The sequence below is a fragment of the Pogona vitticeps genome, chromosome 3 (genome assembly GCF_051106095.1).
Source record: "Pogona vitticeps strain Pit_001003342236 chromosome 3, PviZW2.1, whole genome shotgun sequence".
Classification (NCBI taxonomy): Eukaryota; Metazoa; Chordata; class Lepidosauria; order Squamata; family Agamidae; genus Pogona; species Pogona vitticeps.
In genome coordinates this window covers 225,651,901-225,671,828 of record NC_135785.1, presented here as the reverse complement: position 1 = coordinate 225,671,828, position 19,928 = coordinate 225,651,901, and the positions used below count along the sequence as shown (strand labels likewise).

General features: G+C 37.8%; 1 protein-coding gene across 4 annotated transcripts; it reads right to left on the bottom strand.

The window, feature by feature from the left end:
* Nucleotides 1-3,629: 3,629 nt before the first annotated feature.
* HJURP (Holliday junction recognition protein) lies at nucleotides 3,630-19,928 on the bottom strand. 4 transcript variants are annotated; one of them, XM_078389849.1, is made up of 11 exons: nucleotides 19,642-19,928; nucleotides 18,138-18,204; nucleotides 16,493-16,548; nucleotides 14,791-14,842; nucleotides 13,251-13,321; nucleotides 12,188-12,298; nucleotides 11,605-11,677; nucleotides 9,053-10,572; nucleotides 8,421-8,484; nucleotides 6,781-6,857; nucleotides 3,630-4,538 (listed from the first exon to the last, which is right to left on the bottom strand). In XM_078389849.1, exons 1-11 carry the CDS (start codon nucleotides 19,771-19,773, stop codon nucleotides 4,515-4,517), a joined length of 2,247 nt encoding a protein of 748 aa, XP_078245975.1. In that variant the 5' UTR covers nucleotides 19,774-19,928; the 3' UTR covers nucleotides 3,630-4,514. The 4 variants fall into 4 exon arrangements, with proteins under 4 accessions (XP_078245975.1, XP_078245976.1, XP_078245977.1 ...); XM_078389850.1 differs by having other exon boundaries at nucleotides 13,251-13,317; nucleotides 14,793-14,842; XM_078389851.1 differs by lacking the exon at nucleotides 12,188-12,298.

The window sequence follows — 19,928 nt, the reverse complement described above, 5'->3', positions numbered from 1 at the left end:
AATGCTAGCATGTGTTCATGGACCTTTAGCAGCACTCAGCATGCCGTATTTGCATACTGCCAACTGTAATTCTGAAGAAGCTGAATTTCTGAAAGTCTGCACTTGACTGAACGCAACATAAAACCCAATAGTTGTTGTGGGGTTTTCGGGCTGTTTGGCTGTGTTCTGGACATTTTTTTCCCCAATGTTTCTTCCTAATGTTTTCTTCCTAATGTGGCTGGCATCTTCAGAGGACAGAAGTTAGAACTCTGTGTTCTGGTGCAGTGTGTGGGATAGTGGAGTATTTCATCAAACCGAGAAAACAACACCGAACTGAAGAATAAAAACAGACACCCACAAATAAAATATTTCTGCCATACATCAAAGGGATCACGGATCGCATGGGGAAACTTTAAAAAAACAACAACCCCACAACCTACAAGCAGTATTCAGGCCCACCACAAAAATACAAAAAATATTATAGTCAGAACCACCTTCAGAACACGGCCAAGAAGCCCGAAAAACCCACAACAACCATTAGATCCCGGCCGTGAAAGCCTTCGCGAATACAATGTTATAGTCAGCTAAGGACAAAAGGGACCCCCTCACCAATGCAGGAGTATACAGGATACCTATATTGGGACCACAAAACACAGCATCCACACCAGAAACAAAGAACATGAAAGACACTGCAGACTAGAACAACCGGAAAAATTGGCAATAGTTGAACATGCACTGAAACAAACTGGACATGAAATTCTATTTCGAAACACAGAAGTACTGGACAACACCAGCAATCGTCATGTTAGACTACATAGGGAAGCCACTGAAATCCACAAACACCAGCAGAATTTCAACAAAAAGGACAAAAATCTAAAACTCAACAAAGCCTGGTTCCCAGCACTGAATATACAACCTGCAAAAGGTCAACGAACTCTATCCAGCCACAAGGACCAGTGATCACTGCACACAAAATACATTACTAGCTAATGACACTCATTAATCACAGTGACAGACCATCTCTCCCCCCCTTATTACAATACACTCATAACAAAAAACACCCTGAGCATCATAATCACCCAATCTCCTCAAAAGGACAAAAACTGATCCCACAGCTACAAATAGTCAACCATCCCACACACTACACCAGAATACAAGAGTTCTGACTCCTGTCCTCTGAAGATGCTTGCCACAGAGACTGGCGAAGCGTTAGGAAGAAAAACCTCAAGAACATGGCCAAACAGCCCGAAAAACCTACAAATATCAGATCCCGTCCGTGAAAGCCTTTGAGAATACATTATAACCCAATAGTTTCAAATTTTCCATTGAAAATGGAACATCAGCAAGTATTTTATTTACATACAAATGTGTTAGCAGTAAAAATAATCATATGGCTACGTCTCATCATTGCCCAGTATTAAGAAATACCTGGCATTTTATAGCAAATCAACAGAGGGAGAGATTGAAACTGAATAATTTCAGATTATTTAACCCTTGTACAATTGCAAAGGCATATGGCTAATGGCAAATAAAGAATACTGTTACTAACTCTAATACCATCTCACTGCCAATTAGAAGCAAATTGTTATGCTATTCACTTTGTGTACATAAAAAGCAACAGGACTGCAGCCACTGTTTAGACACTATGCAAATAGATTCTGACTCAACAGAATTTCTTTCTGTTAATAATGATAATCATGTGCTGTCAAAGTCAATTCTGACTTATGGCAGTCCTTTTCAGGGTTTTCCAGGTAGAGAATACTCAGAAGTAATATACCATTTCCTTCTTCAGAGGGTGCCCTGGGACTGTGCAGCTTGCCCAAGGCCAGATGGGTTGGCTCTACACACAAGAGGCATAGTGGGGAATTGAAGTCTCAACCTCTTGCTCCACAGCCAGATACCTAAACCACTGAACTATCCAATCCTGCTATGATTAACTAATACAATGATTACATGTATTTATTTACAATATTTTTAGCCGCACCATTACCGGTGGCTTCTGGGAGGCGTAAACATTAAGGCAAACATTCTTTGGATATACCATGGGAAGGCAAGAATCACTAGAAAAGAAACAAATGGTAGGAAAAGTTGAAAATGTCAGATGGCAGTAGGAAAAGAGGAAGACTGAGACTCAGATTATTCACTGAATAAAGGAAGCTGTGACCTGAGCAGAGCTGTTAACAGGATGCTATAGAGACTTCCTTCTTGTGATACCGATGTCCTCCCAAGGGCGATATTTCTCGATGCAGCTAGTTCACCCAAAATGGCAACAGGCAACCTCCTGTCTAGGGAGAGGAATCATCCCATGGGTCAGATTATAGTCAATTCCCAGGTGCTTCCTTGAACCTTACAGATACAGGAGGTGCTCTCCTGCACCTTCCTACCCTTCTCTAGTTGAGGGAGTCCTGATCCGCTGTATTCCAGGAGGGTTTTCTCGGAGCCCCGAAATATCCCAGCTGCTCTTGCTGCTCAGTCTGCTCCCCTCAAGAAATACAAGACTTTTGAAGGGTTTCCACACACATACTGTCTTCTGTCTGCACCTGAGCTAAGATTTGTAATGAGGATTTTGGTGCAAATTTTCTTTTTAAATTAGTAATATAGCCAAAGGAAACAAATATACTGTATTTCCCAGTTACTGACTGGAGATTTATTTCAGTCAGAAGCTAGAACGGTAGGATACTGTATCTGGAGGTAAACCACTGAGGTGATATACGGTAGTTATCTTTATTTATTCCACCATAGTTCTTATGCAGTTAATGATTCAAGAACTAGCACTCCAGGACTAGATGGCACTTAACAGCATTCAACACATTTTACAAAGGCCTCCACAGCATGAGTTTAGTGATTTTATTATAAAGAGATGCTACCAATCTTATATGAAACATATCATACCCATTGATTTAGATTTTACACATTGATATTTAGCAATCATTTTAGGGCACTATGAATTTAATGAAGTTCTTAGCTAATACACGGCTTGAAAGGTTAAGCTCAAAGTAGACAGACAATGATGTACTAACTTCAAGTTTTACTTAAGTTTTTTTTCCTTTCAGATGAGTAAGCCATTTCCAATGCAACTACCTACCCTCAAATTGTATACAGTAACTATCTCTGACAGAATGCAGTGTCCCTGGTACATCTTGATTGATGCAGTCTACACCTTCACATACACATTACTACTCATAGGACAACATCCTATTGCTTAGTGTGGCAAATGTAATAGGGTAGACCTATTGAATCAATGGTGTTTTGATGTATCAACTCCTCTGTAAGTTCCATTGATACAAATGGGCCTACTCTGTGACTTACTATGCTAAAGTAAGCCACCATTAGAGTATACCCATTTGAATCAACAGAATATATGGAGGAGTTGACTCACCAAATTCTCATTGATTCAATGAGCTTATTCTAGTATGACTTGCCAAACTAAGTAAAAGGATTTTGGTCTTTGTAAAATAGCTCCCCCACCAGCTTTTCTCATTAACCTATCCACTTTTCCAGGCAAGAAGCTAAGAAAGCAAGTGTTGAGAAATAGCCACAAAGTTGAAAAACACAGTCAATTAACTTAGCACTTCAGTTATTATTGTCAAATAGAAAACTCCCAGATATATTCCACTAGCTGACTAATTTCAATTAAACATCCAAACCACTACAAGTTATACAGGTTTATTAGGCAGTAATGATATACAAATGTCAACTACTACATGGACACACATTTAACATATTAAAATCAAATCTGAAATAAACAAAATAGATATTTCAAACTCTTCAAAGATATAATGCTCCGCTGATTCCAAAAGCTGAAACTCACTAAGTACCAAGTAGTATATTAAATGCATTTGAATTGCTTAGAAAATTATGTATTGAGAACAGATCTTGATTGGCCAAGCAATATACATTAGAAATAACAGAAATTATATACAGTCAATCACCATAAAGATATTTGTTCCCAATAAGAGAAGTTTAAGCTTAATGAGCTTTCAGGAAGAACCAGCAGTCTCTCTTAATAAGTCAAATATATCTTATGCCAGGAAGAAAAAAACAAACAAACAAAACTGCTTGGATTCTAGTCATGGTTCTTACTCAGCTGCTGGTAGAATATGCAATTCTCAAATGACAAAGCATACATACAATGTGTTTGGCTACATCTAAAGTCATGTGAGCATGAGTTTCTGTTCACAGAACAGAGTGCTCTCAGCATTCCTTTCCCTCTGAGCTTCTTGTATACTTAAAGTAGAAGTAGAAGGCTCTTTCCAAACATTGCTGGACTGCAGATCCCATCATCTCTAGCTGTAACAGCCAATAGTCCAACAATTTGAAGGGCCAAATTCACCCATCTGGCACCCCTTGTGGATCTGGTGGGTTGCAGCAGTAATGGGAGTTGATGAAAATTATTTTCCCATGTCCATTCATGGTAAAATCACCTTTCCCCTTAAAAATCATGTATTTCTCCATATCCTTTCAAGAATGATTCTTTACTGCTTTTGTACACAAGTTCTTCCATACTATCATTTTTGTTTCTTGCTCTCCCATCATTATAGCTGAGATTTCTGGAAGTCCTGGAAAAGAAAAGAGAACCTTATTTGTAAGAAATAAATATTGGAAACCGTTGAAATCACAATTTTGAGTGGAATGCAAGCATCTAAAACTGCATTGTCAACAAACAATATTTTTCATCTGAAAACGAAGACTTTTTTTACTCCCTCAAAGGAAAGCCCCCCAAAACAATCATCTTTCACTAAGATTCTCCAGCTCTATACGTAATTAACACATCAGTGCAGCACTGGAAAGATCTCCATACAGAAAATGCATTATGTATCAAAGTACAATAAACATACAAGTGTAACATAAACATGACTAATGTTAAACCATTACTGATTCAACAAGATGTAAAATTATAATCCCAGACCTCTTTAACAGCTGGAGCTGGAGCAAAAGACTGCTACATTTATTTATTTTATTTATTTATTTAATTTATATCCCACCCATCTGGTATATCATACCACTCTGTCATGTAATTGATTACAGGAGCTTTGTCTCTTAGTAATGGCACAATTTTAGCAGCGATGGAGAGCATTGACCATATCTAGAAGCTGTTTTTATCTGTCTGTCAAAGGATGAAGTGCTTTATCTACATAAAGTAGCTCTTTAGTAATTCTTTAATCATATACACAAGTTATCTGACTTTCTGCTGTTTGAACACTTCCTCAGCTTACAAACAAACATGCTGGCAGTCATTTTCCTTACAAAAAACAACAACACTGAGGCAGACGGAGAAAGTATTACTCTTTCTTGCCAATATTTGTATCTTCCCATTAGCTTTTTCCAGAAACACGTGCTTTTGGGCAGGCAACAAGTTCTAACCTTGTCTAAACTCATCAGCATGATTTTGTATGATGCAGAACATATTTACACGTTCATGTAATATTATGAAACGTAACTGCACATTCCTTCCTGAATTAATTTGGAATAAGGCAAAGCAACATCTGTCTTAACTAGAGATGGGCATGACTGAGAAAAAAAATGCTGATTTGATTTCAAGGTTGATAAATCAGAAATGCACAATTTTTCTGATAAAAAAATCAATTTGTCAATTCTTCAGAAAAATTGTTAATTGACAAATCAGTTTGTCAATTCAGTTTTGACTTTAAAATCTTATAACCCCCCCAGCACCCAGAGACACCAAATTCAGAGAGAGAGAGAGAGAGAGAGAGAGAGAGAGAGAGAGAGAGAGAGAGAGAGAGAGAGAGAGGGATGTGAATTGCATGGATAGTATCATCTGACCACTTCCATATATTATGTCAAATACTATACAGTGGTGCCTCGCATAGCGACGTTAATCCGTGCAGTAAAAATAGCTGCAAAGCGATTTTGTTGATATGCAATTTTAAAAAGCCCACAGAAACACATTAAAACCTATTTAATGCATTCCTATGGGCTAAAAACTCACCTTAAAGCGAAGATCTTCTATACGGCAGCCATTTTCGCTGCCTCTAAAGTGAGGAATCAGCACGAAAATATAGCGGGCCCGACGTTTTGTTTACCCAGTGGCCATTTTGGAACCACCGATCAGCTGTTAAAAATCATCGCTTTGCGATGATTGGTAAGCGAAACAGCGAACCGATCATCGCAAAGCAAAAAAATCCCATAGGTAACATCGCAAAGCGATCACTTTTGCAATCACAAAAAGTTAATCGGTATGCGGTTTTGTCGCTAAACGGAGCGCCCGTTAAGCGAGGCACCACTGTAGAGCTGGAAGGGACCCTATGAATCACTAAGCCCAGCCCTGTCAAGAAAGCAAACTGGGGAACTGAACTTCCAACTTCTGACTCTACAGCCAGATACCTAAGCCACATGTTTGCTTCTGTGAATTCTAAAAGGAATTATGTCAAACTCTGTGGGGCAGCAATGGGGAACGTACAGCCCACCAGGCTTCCACAGATGGCCTATGTTCTCTTCCCTCAGGCCAGGCTCTCTCATCGCTTAAAATCTGGCACTGCAAAGACTGGTTTAATCCTCAACTGTTGGACTGCTCTATTTTTTAAATAATAAAGTTCCAGTAAGTCACATGAAATTCAATGAACATAAAATGAAAAAAATGACCCCCTACCCATTTGTGTCAAAAACATTTTAAAACAAGCCTCAGCATTAAGTCCCAGTGAAGACAAAATTGATAGTCCTAATAAACATGTCATCATTGTAGCTAATAGGGATCCATGAAAATTGTTTTCTCTTCCCCCATACAATTCCACAGAGAAAGATAATAAAGGGAAATTCAGAGAGAATTCAAGTGCCACTTACTTTGTTGTAGTTTTGTGATTTTCCTAGAGAGATACAACTATATAAACAATTGTCATCTACATCTGCAATCCTGGATTCTGTGAAGAGATTAGATATGACAAATATGCTGTATATCATTTTAAGAACTTTGGACGCAAAAAGAACTGGACTACCTCACAGAGGACACAATACAAAGAACACAAAGAATCTGCACATGAAAGGGTGATTAAGTAAAAATAAATTAAAATTATTTAAAATAAAAATTGTGTATCCTCAAGAACTCATGAGAAGACTCCCTGGAAAAGACCTTGATGTTGGGAAAGTGTGAAGGCAAGAGGAGAAGGGGGACGACAGAGGATGAGATGGTTGGACAGTGTCATCAAAACTACCAACATGAATCTGACCAAACTCCGGGAGGCAGTGGAAGACAAGGAGGGCCAGGCGTGCTCTGGTCTATGGGGTCACGAAGAGTCAGACACGACTTAACAACTAAGCAACAACATCCCTCAGAACTGTAACTATGGCAGGGCAATTGGGGCTTTACCCCAAGGGACCAAAATCTAGAGGGTGCCAAATTTAGAGGTGAGTTTACTAGAGTGCCAGAAAAACAAACTACATCTTCCAAAACTATTCAGTTCTAGTGTCTGAGTTCTTTCCTTGTTTAAGACAAAGCCACAACAGCATTGCGTCAAACGAGAAAGTTTACACTTTCAATAAATAAATAAATAAATAAATAAATGGGGAGGCAGGAAAAGGACATCATTATCAGACAATAAAGACTTGTGCAGTTGTTGCATATGAATCTAATACCCAAGAAGGAGATGCCACATTGTGGGATAGCCTCATTCTTCCCAAATAAAGGGAAGGGGCCTCAGGTGCAGTGAGATAGGTGATGCTTCTTGCCCTACCACCTGAAATTGCTAGCTACAGCCCAATGTATCCTTTAAAGAAGCATTAAGAAGAAATGAAAGTATTCAGGTCTATAACTAATCACTTTTAAACCTGCATCCATGGCTACCCGGGTATTTAAAGCCTAGTTTTTATGTGAAGAACTAAGATGGAAAATAATTGACCTGGGGATCAATTGCTAAAATGACACATCTGAACTATGTTATCAGTTTATTAAGTCAAGACACTGTGTTTCCCCAGGGTCTTATACTGTATTACTTTTTGCTCCAAAAAACATCAGGGCTTATTTTCAAGGGATGTTTTCTTTTTTTCAAGTACAACAATCTACATTTATTAAAAAACAGTCATATCATCTTCTGGTTGTTGCACAATGGTGGAGGGTGGGGTTTCACTTAACTAGGGCTTATTTTTGGGGTAGGGCTTATATTACGAGCATCATGAAAAATCATACTAGCAGGGGGCAATTTCCAGTGGTTTAAAAGATCTTTTTTCTTTGTCTTGATTTGTCTGATTCATAAGTACTCTGTTTAATTACATGGAAGCCATAGGATAGATGAAATCTTTAATTACCAAAAATCTCCACCACCAGGTGAGGGTATTGGCAGGGGGTAATTTTCAGCAGTTAAAAACTGGACAAGAAGGTGGACAAGCTGTAAGAAGGAAAAAGTCTTGCATCGCCCCTGCCAGTGACAATGTCACCCTTCCAAATTTATTACTTAAACAGAATTTCAGCTTAAAAGGTAGAGCCCTACCTTTCATGTCAGTTCTTGAAGCAGTCAGAAAGTTGTTGCTTGAGGAAAAAGAAAACCCAGAATTCTGAAAATTAAATATTCACACATTAAAAGATGCAGTTTTACAATATGTATTACTATCTCTGAGGATTTTCATTGTCAACAAACTCTTATTCCCTTTTTCTGAAACTGCATTTGCTTTAGAGTTGCAGTAAATACATATATAGATCTTCCAGAAGATTGGGAAATACATACATTAAATGAAAACAACTATTTCTTTTTTCTTTCTACTATACATGCTGCTAAATTCTGTCCAGATTCCTGGCTGCAAGTCAAATTCTTCGTTCAAGTACTGCTAACCAAATACTTATACTGTTCTACAGTATTTGTTTTCACAAATATGGGGGGGAAAGCAATGGAAACAAACATTAACTGGCATGCCAATTAGAAAGTCTTCTAGCCCATTACCATGACTGTTTGGAAGTTAAGTTTACTTGGAAAGAAGACCCACTGGGTTTAGTCAAACTTATTTCCAGGTAGGTTTGCACAGAACTAACCTTGTTAATTCATGTCATGTTGTTGAAGGATACTATCAACTACTTAAAAAAATTACAGGCTGAAATACTTTTTACACAAGCCACTCATTTACTTACCACATCTGAGGGCCAATTATTTATGTTAGGAGTGTACGATGTGAAAGTCTTATCTGTTTTCTGAAGGTTTATGCTTTTCCAGGAAGGCATTTTCTGACATATTCTGTAAGAGTTCTCGGGTATATTTTTCAATCTTTTTATGGGTGAAGGCTGAAAGTCTTCCTTGCTGAAGTTTGCTGCTCTTTTAGTTCTGGCAACTGCAGGTACAGTTCTTAAAGGAGAATTAACTAAGGCATTTACAGTTTCAGACATATGTACTCCCTCATATTTCTTTTTTAGGTTTGCTGCTCTTAGAAATATAGGGATTTTTGGAAATCCTTCGGAACACAATTTTTGGTATATACTTTCAAATGCATCATTAGGTCTCTCATTAAATTTTGAAGATGTGCTAAAACCAGATGTGTGCAGTTCTGCAGACTTCCTAGGGCTTTTGCAAATATTTGAAAACTTAAATGATTTCTGCAACTTTGGAGAACACAATTCTTTATACATTTTTTCAAATGCATCTTCACAACTCTGGTGAACATTGGCAGGTCTTCGATTGACTGGAAGGGATGAAAATGAATGTCTTCGCTGAAGTGAAACAGCTGCACTGAGCATTTTAATTTCTGAATTTCCCAGTAATCTAATTGACATTTTAACTGGAGAAGACTCGTTCTTTTGCAAATAAGATTTCATGCTACTATTCAAGGACAAGCTTAAACGTGACGTAGTATTGAATGTCATAGTGCTTATTTCCTCAGGATTGTCTTCTGTTGTTACATTACATTTTTCTGAATCCATAGTGCAATCTGTAGGACAGCACTTTTCAGAAGTCTGACCCTTTCTTACAAAGTCTGTAGGTAAACAAATGCACATTGGGGTTTGGACCAGAAAAGTTTCTCCTGTAGAAACGCCACTAGGAATAATGGTGGTTTTCATACCACCTTGTCTGACTTTCTCAGTATATGAAGTATCTTCTGCCATGCCACAAGAGTCTATTTCCATGCTATCTGGAATACAGCATATGGAAGATAGTGTTCTAGTTATATTGTTCGCTGAACACTGATGCTTGCCATTATCAAAAAAACTACTACTTCCATCCACTAACAAGGGCAATTTATGCCTCTTCTGATCCTCTTTTTTAGTTGTCAAGCTAGACTTCGATTTTAAAAGTCTATACTTCCTTATTCTCTCTGTAGTAGTATTAAGCTTTGTTTTTTTTGGATGCCAATACCCATATTTGTACCGTTTGATTAATGAACTGGAAGAGGCTTTGTGCAACAGTTTACTAAGTGCCTTCACCATCCCTGGATACAAGTCTGCTATTGTGACATTATTCCAAGAACAATGCTCATCTGCAGACTCATACATTTCCAGAAAACTACTGAAGCCATTTTCATTGCCACCCCAAAGAGCGCTGCTTTCCAATTCAACACTGGCTGAATTTGATGCTACAGAGATGGGTAACTGCAGAGAAAGTGTAGTTGGTGGTTCATTTGTAGATGGCACTCGTTTCCCAAGGACATCGGGATCACCTCCTAGGCCAAATAAAAGGGACATATAGTATTTTGCACTTCATATTTTTACTATATTATTAATAACATTAACTGAAATGAGAAAGCAGTAACTATTATCTGTTTTTTGGTTACTTAGGTTCTCATTTGTGAAACAAGATATCTTCTGTTTCAAGAGGCCACTTTCTTGATTATATCTGGATAAAATTTAGCAGCGTTAACATAAATTTCACCTTACAGTAAGAAAGCAAATACCTGATATTATTTAATAGTTTAACATTTTCTAAAATATCTTTGTTCTAATCCAAAAACTTCAGCATAGTCCAGTGAGGCAAAAGTAACTCCGGCACTTGTCTACTTTTCCATTCACTTTGATGCTAAATGCATCCCCACACAGGTAATTAACATGAAAGGTTAAAACCTTCTCCAGTGACGAAGAAACTCAGCTTAAGCATGTTATGTATATATGTGCACAAAAACACAGAGTTTCTGAATCAGACAAACTATTTATAGATATTCAAAAGCATTTTGTTCCAGTTATCTAATAACTTAACAAAATCAAACTATGGAGACATTAAAATAAAGCATATGAAGCTACAAAGGAAGTAGTAGTTTGAAATCTTCATCCCAATTATTCTAAAAATTAAACGTTATTAGAAATCTCATTTTTCTCATAGGTTCACCATCACTGCTCTAGGGACAAAGCTGGAGTACCTCTTTCAGTTCAAGACCTTATTCAATTACAGAAATGCTCTGAGGTGCAAATTTTAGTGAGTTCATAAAGAAACTGGTGGGACCAAAAATACTGGCATATGTTAGCTGAAAGGTTTTACTATCAGTAATTAAGCTACAGGAGAACCAGTCCATTGAGAACCAGAAAAATCCTATACAAAAGTTGGAAAACCACTAATGGTGGAATTATGTGGATGGGGGTATGACCTTTGGGGAAACCCAGAAGGCTGAACTGAGAACCAAGGAATACCAGATTATGTCCCAGTACTTAAGTCCTACTCCACTGTACTTCTTAGCAAAACATATGTGACTTGTTATACTCACGTATTGAGGAATTATCATCTAACTCTTGCAAAGGAGACCACTGGTGAGCATTTCTTGCTCTTGTTCCTGTAATCTAAGCCCAAATCCCCAAACAAAACACTGTAAATAACTGCAGGAAAACATTAGCATTCACTCATGAAGAAGTTTAATTTAATTTGAAATACATATCCTATTTATATAACTTCATATTCAATTGGATGAGTGTTAAAATAGTATAGTTCTTAGCTAATATGCTAAGACTTAAGTATTAGTGAATGGCATTCCCATTTAAATCAAACCAAATTGTTTGATTTAAACTGTTTGGGGATGAATCAAACTGGATTTCATGAATTCAGTGTAGTAATTGGAATTCCTCCTGAGGAGCTCCTGTGACCATCCTTATTATAATAAAGGGACATGGTTTGAGCAGTCATTTCAAATGCATACACAGCTAGCACACCATCTAAATAAATAAATAAATAGCTGAAAATCTATATACTGGGGGTATATAGACTGAAACTGTGCAATAAACACACAAAAATCTGGACAAGTGTGAGTAGCTGTTAGAAGAGAATTTAATAGCATCACTGAACAGTTGTGTTACCGTAAGCACTTCAGGAACAGAGTTGGTACCATCATCCAACAACATGTCCATTTGAACTCTGTATTTATTCTTCACTGGTGTCTCAGAATAGCATATAAGAGGAATATTCTCCTTTTATTAAACAAAGAAAATTAAAGTGAAATAAATTTAGCTATTTGTAGCAAATAAAGACTAAATGCAGATGAAGTTAGTTGTGCACAGCTCCCATTGAATCAATGAGACTTTACTTAGACGTGATTAACTTTTTACACTGTTTTCAGTGGGATGCAAACTGAAAGAGCTAACGCCTTATTCAGGTGTTATGCCTAACACTATGGAGACGTTTAAATGGATGGTGTGACAGACAGTCCAAATGTCACGCCTGTCCATCATGTTAGAACCCTGATGTGGGAGCCAATGATAGGACAGGAGGACAGAACCAAGGAGGAAGGGGGGAAAAGGAGGACAGTTGGAATTAGTTAGGGTGGACAGTTAGGAAAAGCTGGGACAGGGGAAGAGTTAGAGAGAAGAAGGATAGGGATATATAGAGGGATAGACAGACAGGGAAGATAGGATTTAAAAGACAATACTTGGAAAGTTAATCTGTGACAGAACTGAAAGTGAAAGTTATAAGAATTAAATAAACAGTTACACCGTACTTGAAAATGAATATAAATGAACCAACATATGTATAAAGCAAAAGAAGTTTAATGAATTGCAACTACAATACCATCCATGATTATCTTTGTGTGTTTCACCTGTTAATCTTTAAATAAACATTGTTATATTTGACATCAGTGATTCTGTGTTCATAATTGGTAACTAAGGAAGTAATCCTCTGGTAGTAGCGTAATTAGGGAGAAAAGGAACAGTCATACACGAAGGCAAATCTGTCTGTTAGGGAAAACAGAAAGCTGGGGTTGTGTGACAGATGGTAATGTCACATACAAGCATGCAGACTCTGCCTGCATGTCCCCCTCAAACAATAAAGACCTTAATACATTTAATGTCCTACCAGATACATCCTACATTCTCAAATGCTCAAGCTGTGGGAGCCAAATACACAAGTATGCTGAAGTATTACCTTGATATGTATATTTTCCAAATGTCTTTTAATAGAAGCCAACTTAGCACTGCTTTTGTGATCTGCAACTGAAAGTTAGAATATATTTCAATCTGAATTACTAACACCTACAGATGCCAGTCATTTCTTATGTAAGACTGTTCCTGATATTTTTATTAGCAATTTTACTTTTATGGCAAAACAGCCCTCTAAAAGAACCCAAGGCAATGCTTTTTATGTAACACAATTCTCTCTCTATTTGTTTATTTGGCACATATAAAATCACACCAGTACTTGCATGATGTGAACCTCATATGTGGATGAAAAGCAAGTAACTTGTTTAACAAGACTTATGTTAGAATTAGCACTACAGCTCCTTCTTCTCTAAAAGAAGATCTAAAAATGCTTGTGGAGGGTAGTTGTCATGATTATATAACATGCAGAAAAGCTCTGAGATAACGCTTTAAAAAAATAAAGGATGCCAAGTATATCATTTTGTTCTTTGAGTCAGCAAAATAAGGGCCAGTCATGTTCTATTCAGTCAGAAGCTAGATTTAAGATACACTGGTGTCTCACATGACAACGTTAATTTGTTCCAGCGAAATTGCTGTAGAACGAAAACGTCGTTATGCGATTTTTAAAAGCCCATAGAAGCGCATTAAAACCAGATTAATGCGTTCCTAAGGGATTCAAACTCACCGTCCAGCCAAGATCCTCCAAAGCACAGCCATTTTCGCTGCCTGTGCAGCGAGGAATCCGTGCGAAAACACAGCAGGCGGCCATTTTGTTTACCTGGCAGCCATTTTGAAACCGCCAATCAGCTGTTAAAAAATCATCACTTTGTGATGATCGGTTCCCAAAGCAGGAACCGCTGTTAGCCACCTAGAGTGGTCTTAACCGATCAGATAGGCGGGATATAAATAAAATAAATAAATAAAGCGAAATTCCCCCATAGGGAACATTGTTTTGTGATCGCAAAAACATCAACGTCAAGTGATTTTGTCGTCAAACTGAGCACCCATCTTGTGGGGCACCACTGTATTTTAAATAACAATAATGAGCAAAGAAGGGGCTATAATATGCCAACATGTGAGAACTGGACAAATGATGGGGAGAGGTGTCTGATATGGCACCTGAGTTGTTGACCCTAGAAAACTCCCTCGGTCTAGCCCTATGAGTGCCACTACCTAACTATCTCATCTAAACAAGACTTCTCAAGAGTTGTTTAATCAATAAAAATGGAATATGTGAAAGGAAAAGAGAAGTAAGATTTTCCAGTTACATTTTTATATGCCACTACATTATAAGCTGGCATGTGGTACACAGTAATTCTGTCAAAAATACATGTTTGAAGACTTTATACGATAATGGAAGGAAGCTTGGGGAGGTATAAATTATGGGGGGTGCGGAGAAAGAGGGAGAAGTTTTATTTGATAAGATCAGTTTAATAACTTAAACCTGCATTTGACCTGCCCCTCATACTACACCCATTGCCAAAACTGCGAAGATCAATGCTACAGACCTCTTGAGTTGCATATTTTGTTTTGTGCTTCTTTATCTGCATCAAGCTGATTAGTTCCCAAGGAGTCTGTGAATTGTTCTTCCTCAAATGACTTTTAGGAATCAAACAAACAAACAAAACACCAAATACTAGATTAGATAAATTTGGATTACAAATATACTGTGAATTTCGTTGTATGGTATACTGTGTATATACTTACAATGACAATAAATTATATTATTATTATTATTATTATACTTACAGCCAAAGAAACCAGACTATGTTATTTTATGAAGAAAAAGTATTTCTATTTTTTTCTCAAACCATAGTCCTTATTTATTTACCACCCCTTTAGTGGAAACACTACTCTGGGTAGTTTACAAGAACCTTGCATAACTTCATATAACAATACAATCAACAAGGCATTCACTGATATAGATCTGAAAGCCACACAAAAATAAAAAATAAAAAGGAAAAAAAGGAAAAATTTAAATTAATTAACAGCATGTGGGGGGATAAGTTAGTGAAAGCTGATTTGTATAATTCTGTTTTCACTAATTTCCTTGATGTCAGGGGGAAAGAAGCCTGGCGTACCTCAAGTCAATGCTTATTACAAAGATTGGGGGTCACCATCAAGAAGGCCCAATTCCTTGCTGTCACCTTTTTAGCCTCTTCTCAATATACCCATTTTTAGCAACATGGATTACTTACGTCAGTAAATAAATAATAATTTATTTAGTATTTATAAATACTAGATAAATAAATACTAATTTATTTATCCAGAGAAATCTGTCCATCCATGTCATTAATCTTATCTTTTACAATACATATCAACAGACTTATAAAAGCATAGTGCATATGTTACACCCACAGAAGCATGATAATGCCACTTGCAGGAAAGATCTGCGGTAATTAAAGACTTGCTCTTCCTGTCCTGGGGCTTGCACACAATGAAACAAATTACATGTTGAGTTGGACAAGCAACAGGACAGAAGTGCAATCATGAGACTTAACCTTCCTCATCTTTCTCTTCTCCTTATGAATGGCTAAAGATGAGGAACAGAAGATTAATAGTTGCAGAGACAGAATAATTGCCTTGTTTCTTGTGTTTAGTCTTCTTTTCTGCTCCCAAAGAACAGGTAAATATTAACTTGCCAAGCAAATCAAGAAAGGAAGGAAGTCCTTCTGTAGGGGTGAGCTTACTAAAACTGGCCGCAACAAAGAAATTGGACTGGGGGAGTAAGCTGTCTATGACTCCTTAGTAAACTGCCTTTCCAAGTCCTGCTTATACAAATATCATCCCAACAGACAAAGAGAATGGAGTTACTAAAGCCAAGACTTAGTAATAAACACGTCATCCTGGGCACATAATAGGCTATCAACAATGTGTTGGGTAATTTTAATCAGTCATTTTGTTGTTTGTTTTTATTTGTCTAGATGGAATAACAGAAAAATTGAATTATAGCCATGTCCTTCTACTCATCTCTCTAGCTCTCTTTTTTCTTTAATAAGCCACTTTTCTCCTGATAAGGGCACCCAAGGTTTTACAAGGTATAAACCCTCAAAAGGTTTGTAGAAGGGTTAATGAATGAACTGTTTCAGCAACAGTGCTTCAATCTAAGTTGCCATGAAGCATTATTCAAAAGTATGACTATGTTTGTAACCTCCCAAAATATTTCTAGATTTTGAACTTGGAAGAAGTAATATTACCCAACAAATGAAAATAAAGGAAAGCATTCACAATATTATGTATTTTTAATACCTGGTATGATGTATCTGTACATTCAGTGCTTGATTCTTCTCCCCAAGCCCTTGGCCCTAGAAATTATACAAGATTGTTACTGAAATGTCACCTGCATAAAATTTTGTTAGACATGTATGGTATTACAACATATATAGGTTGTTGTCTTATATGATACTAATATGGGAAGACACAAGTGGTAAATCAGGAACATCGTTAAGGTAGGTGCTGAATCTGTTCACTAATACTGTACTACTGAACCCAATCACTGATAACTGAATAAAATAATAAAGAGCAGTCTCGTTTCCCAATAGTTATCAATAAAGAAACACAATAGTCCTAAGTCAACTCTTCTCCTTTCACAAAACAAAAGCAGTCATTTCACTTCTAGCTGCAGTGGTTTGCTAACTTGTTTGTCTTCTTGTTTTTCTAACAAAGGTGGCATTTCATATGCAATGCCTGAAGTAAATTGCAACTAAAGTAGGCCCAAATTAGGCTTTACCAAATCCCCACCAATTTGATGGGCCTACTCTAGTTGCAACTTAGTACCGGATTTCGGTTAGCAAATAATATACATATAGACTGAGTCTGGAGAGAAGGTTGGGCATAGTTATGTGACAAAGATGATTCTTGTACAGGAAACTTCTAAGGCCTCTAATTAATGGATTGTCACAGCTGAACCAGGAAAGTGGTGTAGTATCTGAACATAACCGAGACAGAATCAGATAGCAACTTCCTATCTGAAATGGATTTAGCAACCCACCCATTAGGTTTATATTTTCTGATAGGGACTACACTGGATCCTAAGTTTTAGAACCTGGCTCAATCTTTTAACTTACAGGGCTGTAAACACTTTCCACTTGACCTTTTACATCCTGACCAACAAAAACAAGTTCATATTGATATGGTATTAAAATCACTTTTAGGCCACTCTTAAGAATGGAGTGTTCCCAAAGCAGCAATACCGAGAAAGACATGGAGAAGTCTCTCCAAAATCCACAAGAACATTTTCCACCATGACCTAAGACAGAAGTGGAAGATAATATATTACAACACTGTGCCAGAAAGGAAAACAGAAAATGAGATATGTATTTTCACCTCTATTTGCCTAGTTTCACTCTTTTAATTATGTGAAGATTTAATTCTAGCTGCCTTGTACATAAACATTTCAGAAAGAGCTCTATGCAAATGTGCAAAGCACAACCCACTCTGTTAGTTGTGCCTAGAAAATATTACAACTTAAGTACATAACAATGGAATAACCATAAAAAGACTGCAATATAGCATCCCTTTCAAATGCATCTTGTATGTTTTCTGTGTCAACTTCTGCTTGTGTAAGAACAAATTATTGAAGATTTTAATGTATTTGTATATACAGTACAATAACTGAAATACTACTAGCATTCCTTTCTTTTCAATGCCTCAGCTAGGATCTTTTCCCAAATGTCATAGAAAGGAAGGTTTTATACACAATGTAATGTTAGAATAGTGCTACAAAGCAAGTTGCAAGGTTAACATTAAGTCTGTAATTTAAGAAGACTTGGTGGACTTTCACTTGAACAAGTGAATTCCATTCAGCCACACTACTCACGTATTTTTCATAACATTTATGCTTTGCAAAACCAAATGAAAATTAAAATATAATATATTGCTAAAGAGAACGTACCATCAGATGTATTGTATGTCAGTGATTTGATAGAGACAATCAGATCATCATCAAAAGGAAAATTATACTAGTTTCAAAAAGAGACAGAGACAGACCATTATTACAAAATAACTTATTGCAACAACTTCAAATACAAAGAAATCATCCAGAGGCAGTATGAAATGTTGATTACACTGAGATTAAAACTTCAAGATGCTAATCTATAGGAATTTAATCAGAACAAGGGCATGTCCAATTTGAAAGTTGCTTTCCTGTCCCACATAGTAATGGTCTGCATTACCCAGAACCAAACAATATGTTACTCAGGAGAGCTGTGACTGGAATTGTCAATTTATTTACAGCCGCACTGGCAGCATTCATCAGATCTGGTAAAAGTACTGAGGGTGGTACTATATAAATCAGCATGCTATTTTCTTCAGACTTCCCCACTCACTTGCACATTCTTTTAACTATAAGATAAACAGTGGCTGATGAAAAATACTCTTCCATTAATTATGTATTCTGAAGACACTGTCCTCTGCTATCTTTCATTCATGACAATCTCATAAGCATACATTTTTAGAATGAAAGCTCATCTTATTTGTAACTTTCTAGTGATCTGGAAAGGGCACTGCTCAACCTCATAACGTATTGCTATCTATGGCTTATACTGCAATTTCCTTTGGAATAGTAATGTCAGAATATACTGTATACATGTGTAAGCTGGCCATTTGCAACTGACAACTGTACATGACAATCTTTTCTAAAACTTTGAGAAGTTGATATGGCAGAATTCTGAAGCTACCAACTTGTGTTTCAGGATACAGGCAAAGACCGACTCCTCCCCAGCAAAAGAAAGAAAAAAAGTGAACAGACACTTATATCACTCTCAAGATTTCCACAGATATTCCCCAAAAAGGTGTCCAATTCTAATGGAGCACCCCTCCTAGAAACAAAACAAAAAAAATGCCTTCCACTGAGTCAGACCATGGATCTGTCTAGCACAGCATTATGAAATCCGCCTGGCAACACCCATCCAGGCAGGATGGATGATGCCCTTTCCAAGCCCCGATCTCTAGCCCTTACTAATACTTCGCAGCTCCATCCCTAGGGGTAGTAATGATATGATTTATACAAATGTTCACGGGACCTTCAGAAAATATAATTCTCTGTGCAATTAAACCTGAAGGTCGCAAAACGCAGGCGCTCAACAGCACCGCTAATGCAACCCTCTCCCCTTCCAGTCAGGACGGAAAGATGCCTATAAAGACCGCCTTCAGCAGCCAGAGATTTCGCCGTCCCTGAATGCCTCAGTCAGAGGAAACTCCGGTTTCCTCTTAAGCAAAAGGCACCGGGAGCCTCCAAGAAGGAAGCGGGCCAAGGAGGAATATAACCTGTGAGGTGGTCAAAGCCACGGGAGACCCCGAAAGAAGGAAGACAAGGCCAGGCGCTTCCTTCGGGGGCCTAAATTGAGGCCTTGTAACCCCTCCCCGGCCCTCCTTGCTCGGTCCCACCCGGGGCTCACCTTCTCCACGATGCTGCTCATGGCGGAGGCGAAATGGCGGCTACTCCGCCTCAGTCTTCGGTCCATGGAGCTGTCGCCGTCCTCGCACGTTCCTCGGAAGGGGCTCCCGGGAGGAACCGCCCGCCCCTCCATTTTCGTGCCTCGCCTCAGCTTCTCACGCCTCCCATCTCACCCGTTGCCTTGGTTTGTTCTGTGCTCCCCCACCTAAAGGGAGGCATTGGTTGTGCCCATTCACGCGACATCGGAGGAAAAAAAAAGGCCTCTCCAACTTCCTCGCCCAATTCAAA